At 36.7% G+C, this 19,821-nt stretch overlaps 1 protein-coding gene across 1 annotated transcript in view; it reads left to right on the top strand.

Moving 5' to 3' along the window:
- The window catches only part of XPO4 (exportin 4), a 77,509-nt gene that overhangs the window by 49,365 nt on the left and 8,323 nt on the right, over positions 1-19,821 (top strand). Inside the window, exons 8-22 of the mRNA XM_085216192.1 lie at positions 558-715; positions 978-1,152; positions 4,859-5,035; positions 7,137-7,279; positions 7,393-7,538; positions 8,802-8,979; positions 10,412-10,571; positions 11,975-12,144; positions 13,075-13,249; positions 14,360-14,653; positions 15,534-15,714; positions 16,576-16,694; positions 17,567-17,697; positions 18,468-18,585; positions 19,513-19,605. Of these exons, the coding sequence (XP_085072318.1) occupies positions 558-715; positions 978-1,152; positions 4,859-5,035; positions 7,137-7,279; positions 7,393-7,538; positions 8,802-8,979; positions 10,412-10,571; positions 11,975-12,144; positions 13,075-13,249; positions 14,360-14,653; positions 15,534-15,714; positions 16,576-16,694; positions 17,567-17,697; positions 18,468-18,585; positions 19,513-19,605 (2,418 nt within the window). The remainder of the gene's footprint in view (positions 1-557; positions 716-977; positions 1,153-4,858; positions 5,036-7,136; positions 7,280-7,392; positions 7,539-8,801; positions 8,980-10,411; positions 10,572-11,974; positions 12,145-13,074; positions 13,250-14,359; positions 14,654-15,533; positions 15,715-16,575; positions 16,695-17,566; positions 17,698-18,467; positions 18,586-19,512; positions 19,606-19,821) is intronic.

A 19,821-nucleotide genomic window follows, 5' to 3' on the forward strand; every position in this document is an offset into this window, starting at 1 on the left:
AGTGATGTAACACGCCACAGAAATGAGAGAAGATGACTTGGCCTTGTATAATGTGAGGGTGTTGCCAAGGAAGTGATGCGTTCATTTTCGTCTGTCTTCAATGTTTACCTCTGCTAAAGAAGCATCTATATAATCTTGATTGAACTTGTTGACTAACTTTAGCAAGACTCCGTAGCCGAGGCATAGTTAGCATAATAGAGATGACTGTCATTATTGCTGTTTTTAGCAGGAGCAGTATGTCTGACTGGCTGGCATCTGTTTCTCTCTTTAAGATATAACATTCGGTGCTGAGTTCAATTTTCAAAATGTAGGTAAGATTAACTAAATGTTGGTTTCAGCGAGTAAATTGGAGGCTTGTGACTTTGCAAACCAAGTCACGGTCTTGTCATTTGCTGTGCTTTAGGGAGCTGTAGGAACCCTTGCATTTCAGACTGAATAGAATCGTAGAAGTTATAATAAGCTTCTTTTGGTGCGTGCTCTTTTGGATTGAGAGCCATGTGACTGTTGTAAGAACCCCCTATTTTCCGTGTATTGCTAACTATCTCACTTCCTGAAAGGTACACCGAAAAATCAGAGAAGATACAGATATGGCCCAAGATTCATTACAGTGTCTGGCACAGCTGGCATCTCTGCATGGCTCAGTCTTTCCTGACGAAGGTTCACAAATTGATTACCTGGCACATTTCATTGAGGGATTACTGAATACTATCAATGGGTATGTATGCCTGCTCTCTAAATTTAGATGACATCTTTTAAGCTTTAGTTCAGAGCACAGTGTGTGTTTGTGGAGAACTGTTATGACTTGCTTATTTCTAGGTATAATCTGTCTTTTCTTTTGGATTCCTGAAATTTAAAAACTGCATCTGAAAATAGGTACTTCTTATATAGATGGATTAATTTGAAAGGAATTGACAAAATCAATTGGCTTTTAGCATTTTTCTTAATGGCAGAAAAGTAACTCTTATTTCTATCTATAGAATTGAAATAGAAGACTCTGAAGCAGTTGGGATTTCCAGTATTATCAGCAACCTGATAACTGTATTTCCTCGCAATATTTTAACTGCCATTCCAAATGAACTTTTCTCTTCATTTGTTAACTGCCTCGCCCATCTCACTTGTTCTTTTGGAAGAAGTGCTGCCTTGGAAGAAGTGGTAAGTATCCATTCTCAACAAATAGTCTTTTTTTTTTTTTTTTTTCCCTCTCCTTGTAATAAGGAATGAGAATTTGGTTCTTTTGTCATTAATATTGTGAAATTCAGTGCTTTTGTTCTAGCTGTTTCTAAAATCACATCTGAGATAATTTTGCTTTTGCTGTAAATAACGTAACGCTCTGCATCTTTCAAACGATGGATTTAAAGCACTGCTTCGTATCTTCATTTTTAAAAGAACAGGTACATTTAAAAAGTAGGAAGGTCTTTAAATGTTGCTCAATTGCTGTTGTAGGACTTCTCTGAGAAGTGTTGTAGATAACGAACATGTTACAGACACAAAAGCTTAAAGTGACAACCTGAGCAAATGGACAGACTGATATTTACACAGTGGGGTTCTACAGGCAGGAACTTCTGTTTGAAGTGAATTTAGCTGTTAATATCTGTTGTTAACCCTATACAGAGAACAGTTTCAATAATCCCTGTATTACTGCCATGACTCAAGCAATAATTCCATGTACATATCTGTACATCAGAGGACTTTTTCCTGTTCTGCAAACTTTGGTTGTAACATTAAAGATCAGTTGGGTTAGGAGTAAGTCTTGTCCTTCCAGAAACTGCATTAAATAAAAACATCTAGGGGGGATGGAATTGATTGTACAAAGCCCGTAAGAATTAAGGCAAATGTTGCACCTGAACTAGTTACATGGAGTAGCTATTTATTTTAAAATGAAACTATCACAGTAGCAGCCAGTTTTTTGCTGTTAGCGTTAACAATTACTTTTTTTGAGTTCTCTATATTGACCAGGCTTAATAATTGAGTTTGAAAATTATTACAGAAGTATATAATTATAAAGTTGACAGACACGTTTCTTTTCTGAAGATCACAAGTGTATTAATATTAGCATTGGTTGCAGCGCATTAGACTGTCTTTAACGCCGTAAGGTTAAAATGTAATACTTCTGGCCCAGTTTTCACTTAGACTGGAAGCCCTAGAACCTTTACAGAAAGGTTCTGCAAAACCACAGATAGCTATCATTTAAATGAGGGGGCTAGAGGATATACAGTTTCCTCAGTTAGTCTCTTGTTTTATGCAGCCATGTTTTTTCACTACAGCAACGCTTGGTGTCAGCTGCCAGCTCAGCACTTCTGGTCCCAGCAGAAGCCTGTGGCAGCTTGTACCAGTGTGGGTACAGAGTTTGTTTTGGAGATGGCTGTGACCACTGATGCCTACTGAGCAGTGGCTGCCTACACTTATATCATCCCATTGTTTTTGCTGAAGGCAATCTTTTCAGTGTTATATTCAGTGTTATATTCAGTGTTATCAGATCCAGCAACATCAGAAAGAGGACTGTGCAGGACTTTTCCACAGCATGATTTAAAAATTCTCTCTTTAAAGGATAAGTTACATGTTCATCACTTTACTGTATTATAGGTGTAACAGATGTGAAGTTGAGATGTAAACTTCATGTTGTTTCTTTGATATCTCCAGAATGATTACAGAATTGTGTGGTGTTGGGTCTTCAAAAATAATTCCTATACCTGAACAGTGTGTCAGCAATGAAGTGCACTGTGGAGAATTTCAAGCTGTTGTTCACTTACACCAGGTGGTGTAATGGTATGATGTGCTCTGACTGTAGAAAGATGTTGCTGGATCTGGTTTGCATCCCTGAAAGCAATCTTTTAGCTTAGGAAAGTCCAAGCTGTGGTCAACATTCTATCCTAAGCTGCTTGCTGAGATTCCCTGTGAGCTCATGTGCAATTAAGAGTTGTTGGTGAAAAATAGAAAACCATGTGTTTTGGAATCAGTAGAATCCTGAGATAATATTCCTGCAGCTTGTCAGAATTCTAAAATGCAGCATAACGCAGGCAAGTGTACACAGCAAAGTTTTACTGGTGGGACAAGCTGTTTTTCCCATATTTCTGCCAACAGAACAGCTTGTACAAATGTTGCAGAAACCCCATCAGACACAAGGGATCAGCTCAGCCAGAAGACTGCTATTGAAACTGTCAAAATCAGGAGGTCCCAAGCTGTAATGTGCAAACCACTTCAAAGCAATATGCGTCTTGGCACAGAGTCAGAAGCTGTTGCTGACAGTACTTGCTGCTGTTGCTAATATTGATATTCAACCAAGGGAGAGAGAGAGAGAGAGGAAAACACAATCCAAACATCATGTTCAAATGTTGTTTTATGCTTACCTGGCTGTTGAGGGAAGTTGAAACACCTGCCTGAGCAGCTCTGCTGCTGGAGAACAGCAAGCTTCAGCCATGCTGAGGGTTGGTCTGCAGTCTACAATGGAAGAAGTATGAGTTCACCTTTCCCATCCTAGACAATTCAACATTCAAGTCAAGATGTTTGGTGATTCAATGAATGTAGCCAAATTTTAGAAAAGACACATTATGTGAGTCATAAATTTATTTTAAGTTAGCACTGAATACAGTTTGGGTCTCTCTCTTCATTTTTAGCTTTTGTTTTCAGACTTGCATCAGTGTGCCATACTTTAGCTTCTGTAAATATAAATGCATTGCAGTTACAGAAGGATGCTGTGAAGGTACCTTGAAATGCTTACAGTGTGGTGTTTTCCCTTAGTCAGTCATCCAGCCAGTGTTTTCTTTTTCTTTGTTCATGCAGCCATGTTTGTAACTGCACTGAAAGTCAGGAATTCTTCTGTGTGGAACGTGTCTGAGGCCTTTAGATCTCTGTATTTTATCAAGAAATCCTTTTAGTAAGCTTTGCTATCTCAGAGTAACTTGTGAGCAGTCTTGTTGGATAAAAGTTGAGAAGACTTTTTAGAGGCAAGAAAAGTCCTAGAGTAAAAGCAAATGTGTCCATATGTTCATATTTAAATTATTTGCAGTTGGTAGTATTTACTGAAGATTAATTTTTGCATAAAGTGGGGGGGAAAAATGCATTAAATGTCTTTTTGAAAAGAAGCAATCCCTTTGCTATCTGGGTTCTCTAGCTTGCCTGTAACTCAGGAGTTTTGTTTTCCAGATGTGAATTTCCTTGTGCCAATTTGAGTGCCTCATGTAAACATATATGAATAGCAGTTAAAATGCACTAAACAATTGGAGGTACAGGGCTTATTGTATAGAATTCTACTCTCTTTTTATCCTTCACAAAAGGAGATGTTGTGTTTAATCAAAATGGACTACCTGTAGTGGGGTTTCTTTAACATATACAGTCATAATAACAATTTCTTTCATAATAGAGTTGTCATCTCTTTTCTCTCTTGCATTCCACTATGTTTGAAATAATATTAATCTATATGCACTTGTTCTTTTTATCTAATTAATTAAACAGATATTGCTCAATTATTTGTTGTTTCTAAAATGACCTGAGATGCTTGGAATCATTGTAGAGGGAGCCTAGTAGTGCCTGTATTTAGGTAATCATGCACTGAAGGCTTAACTTAAGACTAGTTTGGTTTTGAACAGTAGAAGAAAAGAAACAACTGAACACCAACAGATTTTTAAAGCCTAGCAAAGCAGCGCTGATTTTTTTTTTTGATGTGTTGCTTCAATTCTTTCTGATTTATTTCTGACTATCCTTGAAAAGGCTTTGTGATTACTTTTTTTTTTATTGTTTCACAATTAGAAGGACATCTGTTAAATAATAATGAGTAATAATAATGAGTATGAATATGTTCCTCTGATTTCGTTTAGGAAATAAGATGTTGTTTTGTTTTGTTTCTTTCATCTCTTTACAGCTTGATAAAGATGACATGGTATATATGGAAGCATATGATAAGTTGCTGGAATCTTGGCTTACTTTGGTACAAGATGACAAACATTTCCATAAGGGTTTCTTTACCCAACATGCTGTTCAGGTCTTTAATTCTTACATTCAGTGCCATCTAGCTGCTCCTGATGGTACAAGGAATTTGGTAAGCCCTTTTTCTAGTAGTTCTTGGTGATAATATATGGCAACTAACCCATGTTTATTTTTGTTTTGTGCTTCGTTATATAGCTCAAAGAAGGTAGTTGTAGAATTACTGCTTGTGACTTTGACTGGAGACGAAAAAATGCTGGAAGAGTTTGCTACTCAGAGGTCTTTTTCCAGTCTGTTTCTTTCATTATGAAAAGTAAATAAAGGAATGCAAAGATGAAAAATACCTTTAAAAACAAAACAAACAAACAAACAAAAAACCAAACACACAAAAAAAACCTATTACTCAACTCAATCTGCATCCTACTGATCCTCGCTACAGATGCAGTGACCAAACCTTTGACTGTCCTTCTCTTGCCTAGAGTCATAGTAAAAATCTTCCGTGACATTGGAAGCCTTTTATGCTTTTGTTACTGAAGTGTAACTGACATGCATAAATAGATAGGAAAATACAGAATAACTATGCTCAGTCTAGAAGAAACGTGAAATTTACATTCTTTTGGATAAAATGATACGTGACTTCCCTATTGAATTTTTATGAGTGACTCTTCTAGAGGAAAAACATAAAATTCTCTTGACTAGTTGCTGAATCTTTGAGAAAGAAAGCAAGTTAACCTCTTTGCCAGGAGTATGGATCTCACTGAAATAGATTGTGGTGCTGAAACTTGGATGTAGGTGCTGAATGAATTAATTATTGCAGAGATTGGATTCAGTAACTGCATTAACTTAAATTGATGCTGTGCAAAGATACTTAAGATACCTAATTCTGAAAACCATTGTATAAAACCTAATTCTGATATCTTGATATACAACAGATGGTAATAACAGTGCCAAAACAGAGACAAATATTTCACAAGAGAACTTTGCATTCATATCAGGCGGTCTTGACATAGCTTGTATCCACAGGTTAATTCATGTCATTCTGTGAGATAAGTCATTTATCCCATGGGTAACCTTTTAAAAGCCACAGCTGGCATTTTAGAATGCTTCTTGTTCAATATCAAAGCAGTAACAGGAACTTTCAATCTCTGCCTTGAGACCAGACTCACTCTTCAGTAAACAGCTGCGACTTTGAAGTTGCCAAAAGAGAATGATTTGGTGGGTTAGATAAAGAAAATATGGGTTAAAAGCACTTTAGGTAAGAAATTGTTTGGATTTAATTTTCCAGAGCCTTTGCAAAAACAACGGAGAATGATGGCTTTCTCCACTGCTTGTATTTGAGTTTGTTATTTATGTAAATTCTGTCATTTTTCAAGGGATTTCTTAAAAACACGTGTAAGATTGATATGTGACTTCTACATATGACTCATCTCCTCAAGAAAATAGTAATTATTTTGGTATTTTATAATCAACATATACTTTGAGAAATCAAACAGTGCAACTACTGCATCAGTAAGAAATAAACCGAGATTTTTTTGTTTTCTCAAGCAGTGAGTTATAGAAAATATTTATTGAAAGAGGTGATTTTCATTTCATTTTGAAAAATACTTCCTCTTATGATTTAAGTAAGATCTCAGAGGAAGAGTATCTTTGGCTAATGAATAGGATGTGGAAGTCCCAGTGTTTCAAGTGGTTCTTGGCCTGATTATGTGTTGAAATCCACATCTGCATGTATTTTAGCAGACTCCTGTTCATTGGGTTTGCAGACCATCTCTATGAGCTGGAGTCATTCAGTGCATTGCTATAATGTACCTACAGCAGTGGATGCTTGACCAAGCTTTTTTATGTATGTGATTAAAGAAACTGTTCTGCTACTGTCCAGTCTGCTCTTATTCTATTAATGAGCATCAATTTTCATAACTTTTATCTTTGATTCTTTTCACTAGTGGTGATTCTTTTGACTTGAGAGCACTATTGGAAAAGGCAGCAAATATACAATGAACTGAATTTGCTGTTTCATTATAAGTGTGTGAAATGATTATTTCAAAACAGTATAAAGCCTTATGTACTCTTCTGTTTATTTCTGCATCTAATTTAGTGTGAGTCTGTTGCGTTTCTGTGACACAAAAGCCAAAATAACGCAGAGAAGTCTGGTGGTAATGAATTGTAGTGAATGTAACATGAATTGGTTGCTTCTATTTTTGTTGAAATAACACCAGACTGCCAATGGTGTGGCCTCTCGGGAAGAAGAAGAAATCAGTGAACTGCAGGAAGACGACAGAGACCAGTTCTGTGACCAGCTGGCCAGTGTTGGCATGCTGGGAAGAATTGCTGCAGAACACTGTATACCTCTTCTTACAAGGTACGGGACAATAGCCATGAGTGCAAACGAATAAATTTGTCTAATTGGAAAAGCTTGTCTTTGCTAAAACAGTTTAAAAACAGTGAAGTTATTTTATTATGGTTTGTCCACAGTTTATTAGAAGACCGAGTGACGAGGCTCCATGGTCAGTTGCAAAGACATCAGCAGCAGTTGCTTGCCTCACCAGCATCAGGCTCAATTGACAATAAAGTGCTTGATGACCTGTATGAGGATATTCATTGGCTTATTTTAGTCACAGGTTAGTGAACAGTATTAAGTAGAGCTTATTCTGATATTGCTATTGCAGCTGCAACATCTCAGGAAAGAAAAATCTTTGCATGTCAGCTGCTGGTAAATGACTGTGCTTACAATTCACCTGTCTGCAGTAACACAAAAGTTATCTTTAAAAGATTTATGGCATCTTTACATGAAGTATATCCTTTAGAAATTCCCATTAATAATTTTATCACAGACTTCTGAGATGTTACCAGTCAACCTATTCAAGAAATTGGTCTGTTCATGGCTTCACTTGTATTGTCTGAGGGTCATGTGGCTTTGTGAGGTAATCACGTGAGATCTGGATAGCAATATTACTTGGTGGTGCTGGGAGTCAAGTAAGTTCCAGAATCTCTCAGGGCTGTTTGTCCATGCCATGGCATTTTGCTATTTCAGGGAACTTAAATTTAGAACCTTTTCATTTTTGATTTTTAGATGGAATTATCTTACATCTGTTTGCGAAACATAGGATTAGCAAAGATAGTATCTGTATTTCATTAAAAGAAATGTACATTTTATGAAATGTTTTGTGGGGTCTTTTTGAATGCCTGATGTTTAACTTGCTCTCAGATGTTGGCATAAATGTGTTTATAATATTTTTGTATCACTGTGAGATGAAGTTTGTATTCATATATCAGATGGCTATGAGATCAGACAATGAAAACTCTAAATCTGGAATTAATATTAATTAGCCCGACTAGAGTATTGTGAAAATCCTTGCTTGACCTGATCTGCTGTTGCTATGCAAGGAAAACTTTATAATAGTGAGTTTGATGTCAGAAAGTTAAAAGGACATTTGAAATGTTAGCAGAGCAGAAGTCCCAAATGAGATGGACTTACTAGGGAAGCTGTAAAATCAACTGCTTATTCTTATTACTTAACAGAGATAATAGTGACTGCAAAATGTATATATGTTTTTTCCCAATAGCTGAATTGGCTGTAGTGCTTGATGTGTTTACTTCATGAACTAAAAGTTTACCATGTCTTATTTTTATTACTTAATCTGATGATTTATTTTTTGGTATTTGTTTAATGTACATTAGGTTCCTCTCTCCAGAATGGTTTTAAGGATTCTGAAGTTAGTAGTACGTATTTAAACAGTAGAAGTCAGGGTTTGTATAAACATCTGGTTCTTGTATGATGTCTGCATTTAAGCCAATGGATTCTCTCATTAAAAAGCTTAGATAAGATTATAGATTAATCTAGGATAGAAAGTTGTGATCACTCTTTCTTTCTTTAATGTAAGGCTACCTCTTGGCTAATGATACTCAGGGAGAGACTCCGCTAATACCTCCAGAAGTCATGGAATATTCCATTAAGCATTCAACTGAAGTTGACATCAATACAACACTTCAAATTCTGGGATCTCCAGGAGAAAAGGCCTCTTCCATCCCAGGGTACAACCGAACTGATTCTGTAATAAGGTAAAAATGCATCATATGTTATATATGTCAAATGCTTTTTCAGATGAAAAAGTAAGAACATGGGTGGAATTCTGTGAACTATAAAAGTAAAAAGCCAAATGTGAACACTGAACATTAGAAATCGAGTATATCTTTGAACTAGTTTTAAAGTAAGGGTAAATAACTTATATGAATGTTTTTATAAAAGACACATTAAGACAGCAATGTAAAAGAAAAGACACAAAAGATTAAGTATATTTTTGTTATGGTAAATAAGGGAAGAGTGATTACAGGTTGTATTTCAAGTCAGGATGATCGAGGGGGAGGACTGAAGGGCTGAGCAAGAATATGGCATCAAAACAGATAAGTTATTTGAGATGGGATGGCCAAAATGACTAGATTATTGACCTAATAGCTGTAATGGTGGTCATGAGCTGCTCATTAAAACAAAGAAAAAAACTTTGTTTCTACAGAAAACTTGTCCTTAGTCTATTTGTTACAGAAAGTCCATACAATGGCTCAAATTACTGTAATCTTGTTTTTAAAGCAACACAGATGGATCTTGATAACATACTGTAGGCTATATAAATGCATTCAATATGTGTGCAGTTTGAGCAAGAACTTTCCAGAGCTTTAGAGAGCTTGTCTACTTTAGCCATAGATTAGTTTTTGTGTACTAAACATTTTCTTCAGGAAAAGGCTAGAAAAATCTACCTTCATGGGCAATCCTAATGAGTTAATGTATTCAGGAGTTTCAGTACTGCTCATTGATGCCATGTCTGGCAGCTTCAAGTAATAAACAGAGTTTCTTAATGCAGTGTCTTGTGTAGGTGGAAATAAAATCCAATGTAGATTTGAGGCTCTTTAACAATAGCTCTGAAATTTCTTCAAGAAGTAGACCACTGTCAATTCCTAAATTCCTTGAGAACCAATGCTTTGCTACCAACTTTAATTAATATTCTGTAAAATCTAACATTTCATACAGTTTTATTGACTGCTTGTATTGAGGCAATCACTTAGTGATCTGCTACATCACACTGTCTCTGTGGTAATGAGAAAGTAAGAAATATCTGAGTGTTTCTGTAGTTGTTCTTCAGTAACTGTTGTGTTACTGAAGCTTCGCCATTAGGCTCCACTTTGTAGCTAAGGTGCAGGAAAGGGAGAAATCCCATGCTGTCAGAATGCATGTCAGGCTTCTTTTGTTCCAGTGTTTTTGATATCAAAGAAAATCACTTTATCTTTTAATGCATATTCTGACTTCATGGATGATATTTGCCATTGTAGCCTGTCTCTTTTCTTACATTTAAAGAAGCAATAAATTCAAGTGCTCTCTACTTCATTGGAGTGAAAACACTTTGTTATCTTGTTCTTCCCTTTATATTTCATGAAAAATAAGTGTTTTGCTTCTCCAGAAAACACTCTCAATAGCCTTATTGTGTGTTGTAACCTACAGGTTGTTATCTGCTATTTTAAGAGTGTCAGAAGTAGAATCTCGAGCAATAAGAGCAAATCTCACACACCTTCTGAGCCCCCAGATGGGCAAAGATATTGTATGGTTCCTCAAACGTTGGGCAAAGACTTACCTCCTAGCAGATGAAAAACTGTATGACCAGGTAAGGATATAACCTTTGTGAATGCCTTGGTGAGTATTAGCAACCATATCTTGTGAATGTAGATGTCAGTGTAGCTATTTTAATATGTAATGATAAAGCATTTTAATATTAACTGGGATTGGGTTTATTTTGGAATAAGTTTGGAAGTAGTTGTCTTTTTATTTTTTAAATTAGAAATATAAGCTGTTAGGGGATTCTTCTTGCACATCTTGACATAAATATGATTTCTCTGGCCAGTGGCATCACAGAATAGCATAGTGTGCTATTAGGCTGCTTAGCGGGTGAGCAATTCTGTAAGCTGTGTCAGCTCTTACAGTGCATCTCTAAGACAGTGGTTGCCCTTGATGGATGATTTAGCGAGTAACTTGATCATGACTCTTAATTACATTACCTTGAATTACCTTGTGATGGCGTTAGACTTTAGCTAAAATCATGTTACTTTCTCTCCTCTCCCCATTCTCGTATGTTCTTATTGTATATTTCCTGATTTCTATAATGCATTCTTTGTAAAGGGCAACATTTCATCATGTTTGGACAGCACTAATCACGATTAGACCTTGATCCTGGTTTTGCTTATACTAACTATAATGCAGCTAGAGAAGGTCCTGTGGGCTCTAACTTCTGAGAAGGAAGCCTCCTCCTACTCCCTTTATTTCCACTGCTGAAGCAGCTAAGAATACTAATGCTTCAGGAGGTCCCTCCTTAACAAAGATAGAGATACCAAAGACTTATAATTAATTTGAGTTATATTCAACTTGTCCTTGCAGTAGAGCAAAGATAGCTGGGGAAGAATTGGAGAGCGTGAAATGGAGTATCTGGGAAATGCTACATGTGTTGGCATGTGGAAGTGATTGAAGACTTCTGTTTAACTCTTATGCTCAGACAGTTTAAAATTAGAAATTCTGGTGGTATGATGAAAGGGAGCCCCTATGCAAATCTTAAAGAATCATTGGATTTCACTCTTAAACTTTGTTTTCTGAAGATAGGAAAGTGGAAAGTTCAAGGAAGCATATCAAAATAAGTTCTCAAAATATTCAACCTAGATCAAGAGCGAGATTTATTTCTAGTTACTTTTGTCATATTGGGAGATGGTTTGGTTTGGATCTTTCTGTTAATTTTTAAAGCTTTTGAACTTTGTGTGGCATTAAAAGCTAGACGTGATCAAACCTGATATTGTGATGAGGTTGAAACGTTTCTTTTTTTTAGGTGTTGTGCTTAAAATTGGAAGATAAATTTGGCAAAGATTTTTCTGTTACGGGTATTCTTTGCCTTCGTCTGTGTAACATTTGTGTGTTATAAGTAGGCGAGAAGTGACAGCCTGAAAAGAATTTGCTGACTGATTACCGTACACTTTGGGGTTCTGCCTTCTGTAAAACTCACTCATTTTAATGCTTTTCTTATAGATAAGTCTGCCATTTAGTACAGCATTTGGTGCTGATACAGAGGGTTCCCAGTGGATTGTGGGTTACCTTTTAGAAAAAGTGATCAGTAACCTGGCAGTGTGGAGTTCAGAGCAGGACCTTGCAAATGATACTGTACAACTGCTAGTAACATTAGTGGAAAGGAGAGAGCGGTAAGTTGCTACACCTCTGGAAGTCAAAAAGCTTCTTTTGCTTCCTTTAAATTGTTTTGGCCAAAGTAATCCAGATATGGGGCACTTTATATTCATGTCTCTGTAAGTCGAATTACTTTAGTAACATATTATAAATGGAAGAAAAAAATGTCTGACTGAGCGAGGAGTGAGACCTAGATTTGACAAACTTAATCTTCATTATTATTTATCAGTGCACTCTCCTTCCCCTTCCTTTGTGCCTCACTTCCAAACAGTGAGAATTGAAAACTCTCCTGGTCTCCACTCTTATTGCAAGGATTTTCACGTTGTTGGTTATTGTTGAGCAGGTTGTGTCAGATTAAGTTCAGATACTGGCTAAGCCTATATATAATGTGTTTTATGAACCTTTAAAGGAAACAATAATTTAGGGTTTGGTGGGTTCAGCCAAATTTCAGTTTTTTCAGTATAACAGACTGTGAAGCAGAAAATGCCTGAATGTTTTGCTTTTGTGAATTGGCATGCAAATGTACCTTCAGTCTGTAGAAAGACTGAAGTTTTAGGAGTTAAATGCTTGAGAAATTTTCTTTGTAAAGATAAGTGAACAAAACCCTCAGGAGCTAGTTTTGGAACAAACTGCTTATTTTATCATGACATAATGAGACTAAGCTCTTAATCCATGTAATATATCCATTAACTGTGTGTGTGTTCTTTTGTGTGTAAAACTACTTTCCTGCTTTTCTCCCATATGAATTGAGCTACTTCCAGAGTATATATTTAAGAAATGTTAGGACTGAGACATTAAGATGAAAATCAAAAGGCAATTGAACCTTACAAGATAGGAAATACAATTAAGAAAATTAAAATGTTCTGACAGCTGCTAGCAACCTGATGCACTCTGTTCAAAGTACAATTTTTTTGAGTCTTTAATCAAAATGTTTTTTCCCTTTCTAGGGCAAACTTAGTTATTCAGTGTGAGAACTGGTGGAATTTAGCTAAACAATTTGCAAGGCGCAGCCCTCCTCTTCACTATTTGTCTAGTTCTGTGCAGAGAACACTAATGAAAGCTTTAGTTTTAGGAGGTTTTGCTCATATGGATACAGAGATGAAACAACAATACTGGACAGAGGTAAGATATTTTGGTGCTTCTGTTACCTTCACTTTAACAAGTTGTACAATTCAAGTTTGGAGTTGATTTGGAGCATTTTATGATGATGCAAACTTTGCTCATTCAGAATCTTCAGATTTTGACATCTATTACTGATAAATTTTTTTAGTGATTCTTTGAACATCCATAATTTTATAGCACCTTGGAGTTGCCAAAATTATGTAAATCATCAGTACTTAAACAGAAATAGCCAATAAGTGGCTAATTAACCGTTGGAGGGTTCATGAAATCCTGTATAACAGAGTGATATTGTAAAGGTTAATATTCCTCAGATCTGTGCCATTTCTTCCCTTTGTTTTAGTTTGGTGATGGTTATGAATTATTCATGTATTTACTTACTGTCATTGAGTGAAGCTAATGAGAAAAAATAAAGAAGCTTGATCAGCTTTTCTGTGCCTTGGTTCTATTAATACTCAGATATTTAATGCCAGAAATATGGGTAGATGAAATGTGGTCAGGGAACACTACGTTAGCTCTGAAGTTTGAAAAGCACTGATCTTCAGAAAAAAGTTTACTTTTATTAGGAAAGTTACAAAATTACTGAAGTGAGATGATAAGGCACTGGAATTAATTGGTGAAAAAGCATTTAGCTATTTTATGGAAATCTCCAAGTTGATTCAAATTGGTTTTGTTACAGCTGCAGTCACACTGGCTGATTGTAAGAGAGATTGTAATGTGACGAAGATAATGGTGAACATAATTATTAATCGGTGCTTTCAGCACTGACCTGTAACAGTTTTGTTGTTGCCAGTATTGAATCTGGAAAAGCATCAAATGCTGTCACTCAAAGTCCTTACTTGTTTAAACATGACAAAGTAATGTTAAATATTTATGGAGGTACTCATTGTGAAACTGACCTGCAGGGGGTGGTGAATAGTGAGAATCACTGATCACTGTCACTTCAGACAATGCTGATGAGACAGAAAAGAATATAATTGCAAACTGGAAGTAACTGATTCTTGTACTGCTGTGATAAAAGCAACCCATGAGCTTGCTAAATTACTGAAATCTCAAATTTTGTTCATGTAACAACATGCTTATCTTACTGTGACTTTTCTGAAACATTTTCAGGTTCTTCAACCACTTCAGCAGCGTTTCTTAAATGTGATAAACCAAGAAAACTTTCAGCAGATCTGCCAGGAGGAGGAGGTGAAACAGGAAATCACAGCTACATTGGAAGCGCTCTGTGGCATTGCTGAGGCTACTCAGATCGACAACGTAGCAATTCTCTTCAATTTCTTAATGGACTTCCTTAATAATTGCATTGGATTGATGGAAGTGTACAAAAACACTCCAGAGACTGTTAATCTCATAATAGAAGTCTTTGTTGAAGTTGCACATAAACAAATTTGCTATCTTGGAGAGGTAAATAAGCCAAGAGGGGGAAGTGTGTCTGTGTGTACTCGTGTGTGGATGTTGCTATCCCTCATGAGAAATAGTGCAATTATTTTTATGTTTTGTACGGAAAGAAACCCTGTGTGGTCACATCACTATTCTCTTTATACAGAAAGAAATGGAAATGCTTTATGGTCATGTCTGCATGAGGAATTCCTTTGTTTAAAGATATACATTCTCAAAGATTAAAAGCAGGGCATCTAGACTGTTTTTATAGAAAAAATTGTGTAACTATCAATCATCAATAGTCTTAGTAGGCATGAAGGGCAAGAGTGGAGACCGCATTGAGTGCTGATTTAACCATCTCATACTTCTCTGAAGTCTTGTCTAGCACAATGGCAGTACTACTGTCTGTGCATGCCATAGAGATACTGCTTTGGTCCTAAGCAAGTGGTTACTGAGTATGGGATAAAACGAGTCAGTGCAGTGCCCTTGTACTGCAGTACTGTTGGCTAATTTTGATGTTGTGTCTAGGAGAAGCCTACCTCAAACTGGGTCTGCACAGTGTATGATGGCTCCAAACTTTGATAGCCAAAGCATGTCCCTTTGTCTGTAATTTTAATTCCAGTTGGTGAGATTCGAGAGATAGGGCAGCCTATCCCACGTCACTTTTTTTTCTAAGATTGAATTGATAAAAGTAGTGTTGTAATGCTTTTGTCAACAGCACATAGATATATGGCTCTAAGTATTCTCGTTATTATGATTTTTTATGCAGTTATTACAAAAATGGATTATATAAATGAAATTTGATTCTTGAGGTATCACTGATCACGTAGTACTGTCTTAAAACAAAGTGTGTCACTTTTGGCACGTAGAAGTTTTCTGACTGTTACCTAACAATGTTTTATAGGCCAAAGCCATGAATTTGTATGAGGCCTGCCTAACTCTGCTCCAGGTGTATTCAAAGAATAATCTAGGTCGACAACGGATAGATGTTACAGCAGAAGAAGACCAGTACCAGGATCTCCTTCTTATTATGGAGCTTCTCACTAATCTTCTATCGAAAGAATTCATTGATTTCAGTGATACAGGTATGGAGTACTTGGTAATTGCTGAGCTATAATTTGTGTTAAACATGGGGCATGTGTTCAGTCAAGGTAAAGTGAAAAGTCTGTGCATCTGCCTTGTTCTGTCATGTATGCGCAACACAAAAATGCAAGACCAGATGTAGACTTTGTCCACTGAATAGACGACTCAATGCTTATTAATACATTCTATTTGAGTCTGACATTGGATGTTAGATGCACTGAAAGTATTCTGAAAAAAATACTGTGAAACTAAGGACTGTGAATACTACCTTAATATAATACCCAGATATCAAATGCATTGACAATTGCTGCTAACAACGCAAGAATTACAAAAGTGAGGTCACTTCCAGTTGCTGGGAAATATGGATCATAACAGGAAGTAGAGGAACTTGTCAAATTCTGTATTACAGAGTTTGCTTCAGTAACTTGCCCAATTTATTTATCTTTGTGTTTATAAAATTCATATAAATTATTAACGTACACTATATAGAAATTTAGAGAAAGCATAGAAATGCTTGTAATATTTTGCTCAGTGTATTTATGCAAGTATGAGGCAGATATCATTAGAAACAAATGTAAGATTCTGTAATGGAAGGGAACTCTCAAAGTATCTGAAGTGTTCTGGCTTAGTATGTCATCTGGTACACGTGATTATGAAATGCCTAGTCCTTGTGAATATAAATATAGAGTGATGTGGCAGCCTCTACTCACTACATTTCTATTTTAAAACAGTGCCTCGTGTTTTTGTTTGGGAAGAGGGTAATAGACCTATCACTGAGAATGTCTTTATTAAAGTAATGTGACTCCTCCTTCAGTATACTTAGTCTTTCTCTTCTGTAAAACATGTTTTTGTCTTTGCTACAGATGAAGTATTTAGAGGACATGAGCCTGGGCAAGCTACAAACAGAACTGTATCAGCTGCAGATGTTGTCTTATATGGGGTTAATCTAGTTCTGCCTCTAATGTCTCAGGATCTGCTGAAGGTAAATTTGCTTTTACATGCAACTGCTAGAATATGAAAGCTTTATAGTAGTGAATCACCAGACATGGATTCTAAATTGCATTCTGCTTAAGTTGAATTTTCTAGGCTTTTTAAAATGCAAATAACTGTCTTTTAATTCTAGATACTGGTCAAAAAGAAGTATTTAAAGCCAAAAAAATGTTTAGGCCTTCCAGACACACAAGTCTTTTTTCTGTGCAGGTCATCAGTTAGCCAGCCTGGAAATGTGGCTTGTGGAATCCTTTTTCTGATAGTGTCAGGAATGTGATGGGAAGCATGAAAAAAGTCCAGGAGCAAACAGCAACTCTATAGTTATTTTTGCAGTACTGCTTGCCCGGTACAACAGTAAAATATGGAACAACTGACTGGTGCTACTTCATTGGGTTGCACTGTGCTAATATTTACTCCAAATCAGAGGAACAATTTTGAAATGTACCTCAGTTGTCTCCTCTTGACATGCTTTGGTTCTCATCCAGTGGCACCTACTGAGCGTGAGAGCTGCATGCATTATAGATGAAATCAAGGCAAAGGACGTGCCCTCAGAGCAGCCTGCTTGTACTCCAACTGCTGAGAGGCTTTCTTCCCTCAGGGCTAGACTTGCTCACGTGGAAGTAAAACTCTGTAACTTTGTGTGGAGTAGATACTGGACAGCTGCCATCAACTTGAACTTGTAGCAGTCTGCTTTTATTGCACCCTGCTTTTTGCTAGTATAGTTGTAGCCACTGATAACTGAAGTTGTTGCCTATAATTGTCTTTTTTCAGTGCGAAGCATCAGACTTTTGTATTTGTACAGCTGGCAGTAATGCCAGGATAATGCTACATGATTCTGAAATGATCTTGTTTTTCTTTTGACAGTTTCCATCGCTGTGTAATCAATATTACAAACTAATCACTTTCATCTGTGAGATATTCCCTGAGAAAATTCCACAACTTCCAGAGGACCTCTTTAAGAGCCTAATGTACTCACTGGAGTTAGGGATGTCATCGTATCCTTCGTAGGGCTTGAGAGTGTTTAAAAGTCTGAGCTGCTTTTATAAGGACCTGTTAAGTCTTGATTCTTTTTCTTTGCATTGTTTCTTTTCCTATCAATTTCTGTACCTACAATTCTATATCCATAAACAACTCCTCTTCTGTGCCTCCTAGTGACTGAGAATTTCATGGTAGTGTCTATTGAGATTCCAGTATTAGCTGAATTTCCTGACTCGTGTTGCTTGAATGCAGTGTTTAAGTGGTTTAACGTGTAAGTTTTTTCTGGCAGCCATTCCTGCCCTCCTCCATTACTTCACTTCAGAGTGTGTAACTTCATAAGCCTTCAGCTGGCATCCCAAAGCTGTTCCTGAATTAGTTTCTCAGCTGGTAATAGAAAACACTGCTGCTGTTTCCTGGGCTGGCTCCAGAGCATTTCCTGTCAGGTTGCCAATGGGCTCTCCCTCTTACAACAGGAGTACCATTTTCACTAATCTGTGGCACGTGTCAGACACAGATGAGCTTGACCATCAGGGCCTCTTTCTGAAAGTGTTATGTCAGAGAGGGTTATGGTACTTCAGGGTGTGCAGCTAATAAAGGAAAGCAACAAAGATGGAGTTCCCCTTTTCCCTTTTTTTATATTTTTTATTGTATTATTTTATTAACGGCTTTATAATAAAAAGATAACTCGGAATATATAAGCATTGAAGTGTTTTCTAATGACAGCTCTGGGAAGTTTTGTTACGATTTCACTGAAATCTGGTGTTGATTCTTTAATGCTTGTTACCAGAATGAGTTCTGAGGTTTGCCAGCTCTGTCTGGAGGCTGTAACACCGCTAGCAGAACAGTGTGCAAAAGCACAAGAAACAGATTCAGCCCTCTTTCTAGCAACAAGGCACTTTCTTAAGGTAAGAACAACTGTTTCGTGTTACTTTGTGGGCTTTTTGTTGTTGTGTTGTAGTTGTTTTTTTTTTTTGGTGGTGGTGGTGGGTTTTTTTTTTTGCATACAAGTAGTTTCAAGAGGCCAAATAGTGATACTATCAGACTGCATTAATGACCATCATGCACAAGAGTAAGACAGAACTTGCAGTTGAAGAAGAGCGTAGAGGATCAGGAGCACTGACTGTATTACAAAGAAGAGTAGGAACACAGAGAGGAAAATGACTTTTCACCATTCAACAAAAGATCTGAATACTTCAGAATGCAATTTATAACTTATCTGTGCTCTGTACATGAGTTCTTGAATGAATCTCAATAGTTTCAGCAGTTAAATTTACTGCTAAGTGTGTCACAAAGCTTCCAGAATTGTGTGAAATGAAGGTAGAGTTAGAATACCAAAACAAGAGCATAATTGGGTACAGCAAAGAAAGGTAAATGCTGTCATTTATTCAATGTACCCAATAAGTTTTGCTTTTTCTTCTTGGCAGTTTCCTTGAAGGACCATTCACTGTATTTCATTGAATTTCCAGGTTAGCAGATAGCAGCCAGCTGGTAGCTCATTGATAATCAGGAACAAAGTGATTGGGGTACTTGTGTTCTGGACTCTCGATGTCAGTAGATCAGTTTTGCTTAATGTTTTCTTATCAATCTGACATTCAGATTTCTAGAGACTTCTCATTAAGAGTTTACATCAGCTAAGCTAAGAGTATGGGAAACACCTTAAATAACTGTATTCATCATGTTAACATGGCTATCTGCCTTTTCTCTAAATTTTCCACTTAATTTTTTAAAATTATTCTTATTAATCTATTCCTTCTTTGTCTTTCTGTGAGTTGTGGGAGACTTTAAAACTTGAGGAACTTCATTCTTCCTCTGCTTCTGTTTTGTGATTTCAGATGGTCTTTGATATGCTGGTACTTCAGAAGCACAATACAGAAATGACAACTGCAGCAGGTGAAGCATTCTACACATTAGTGTGTTTGCATCAGGTATGATATAAACACTTCAGAACTCTGAAAACCACTCACTTTTTGATGGAGAATGGTTAATTGCTGTGCATTTGGCAAACTGTAGCATCATTCAGGAGGTCTCTAGTCCAACTTCTTGCTTGAAATTGGCTAAATACTAAAGTCAGATTGGCTTATTCAGGACTTTTTCCAACCGTGTCTTCAAAACCTCCAAGGTGGGTGGTGCAGAGCCTCCGA

This window comes from Meleagris gallopavo, chromosome 1 (genome assembly GCF_905368555.1).
Source record: "Meleagris gallopavo chromosome 1, MGAL_WU_HG_1.1, whole genome shotgun sequence".
NCBI classification, from domain to species: domain Eukaryota; kingdom Metazoa; phylum Chordata; class Aves; order Galliformes; family Phasianidae; genus Meleagris; species Meleagris gallopavo.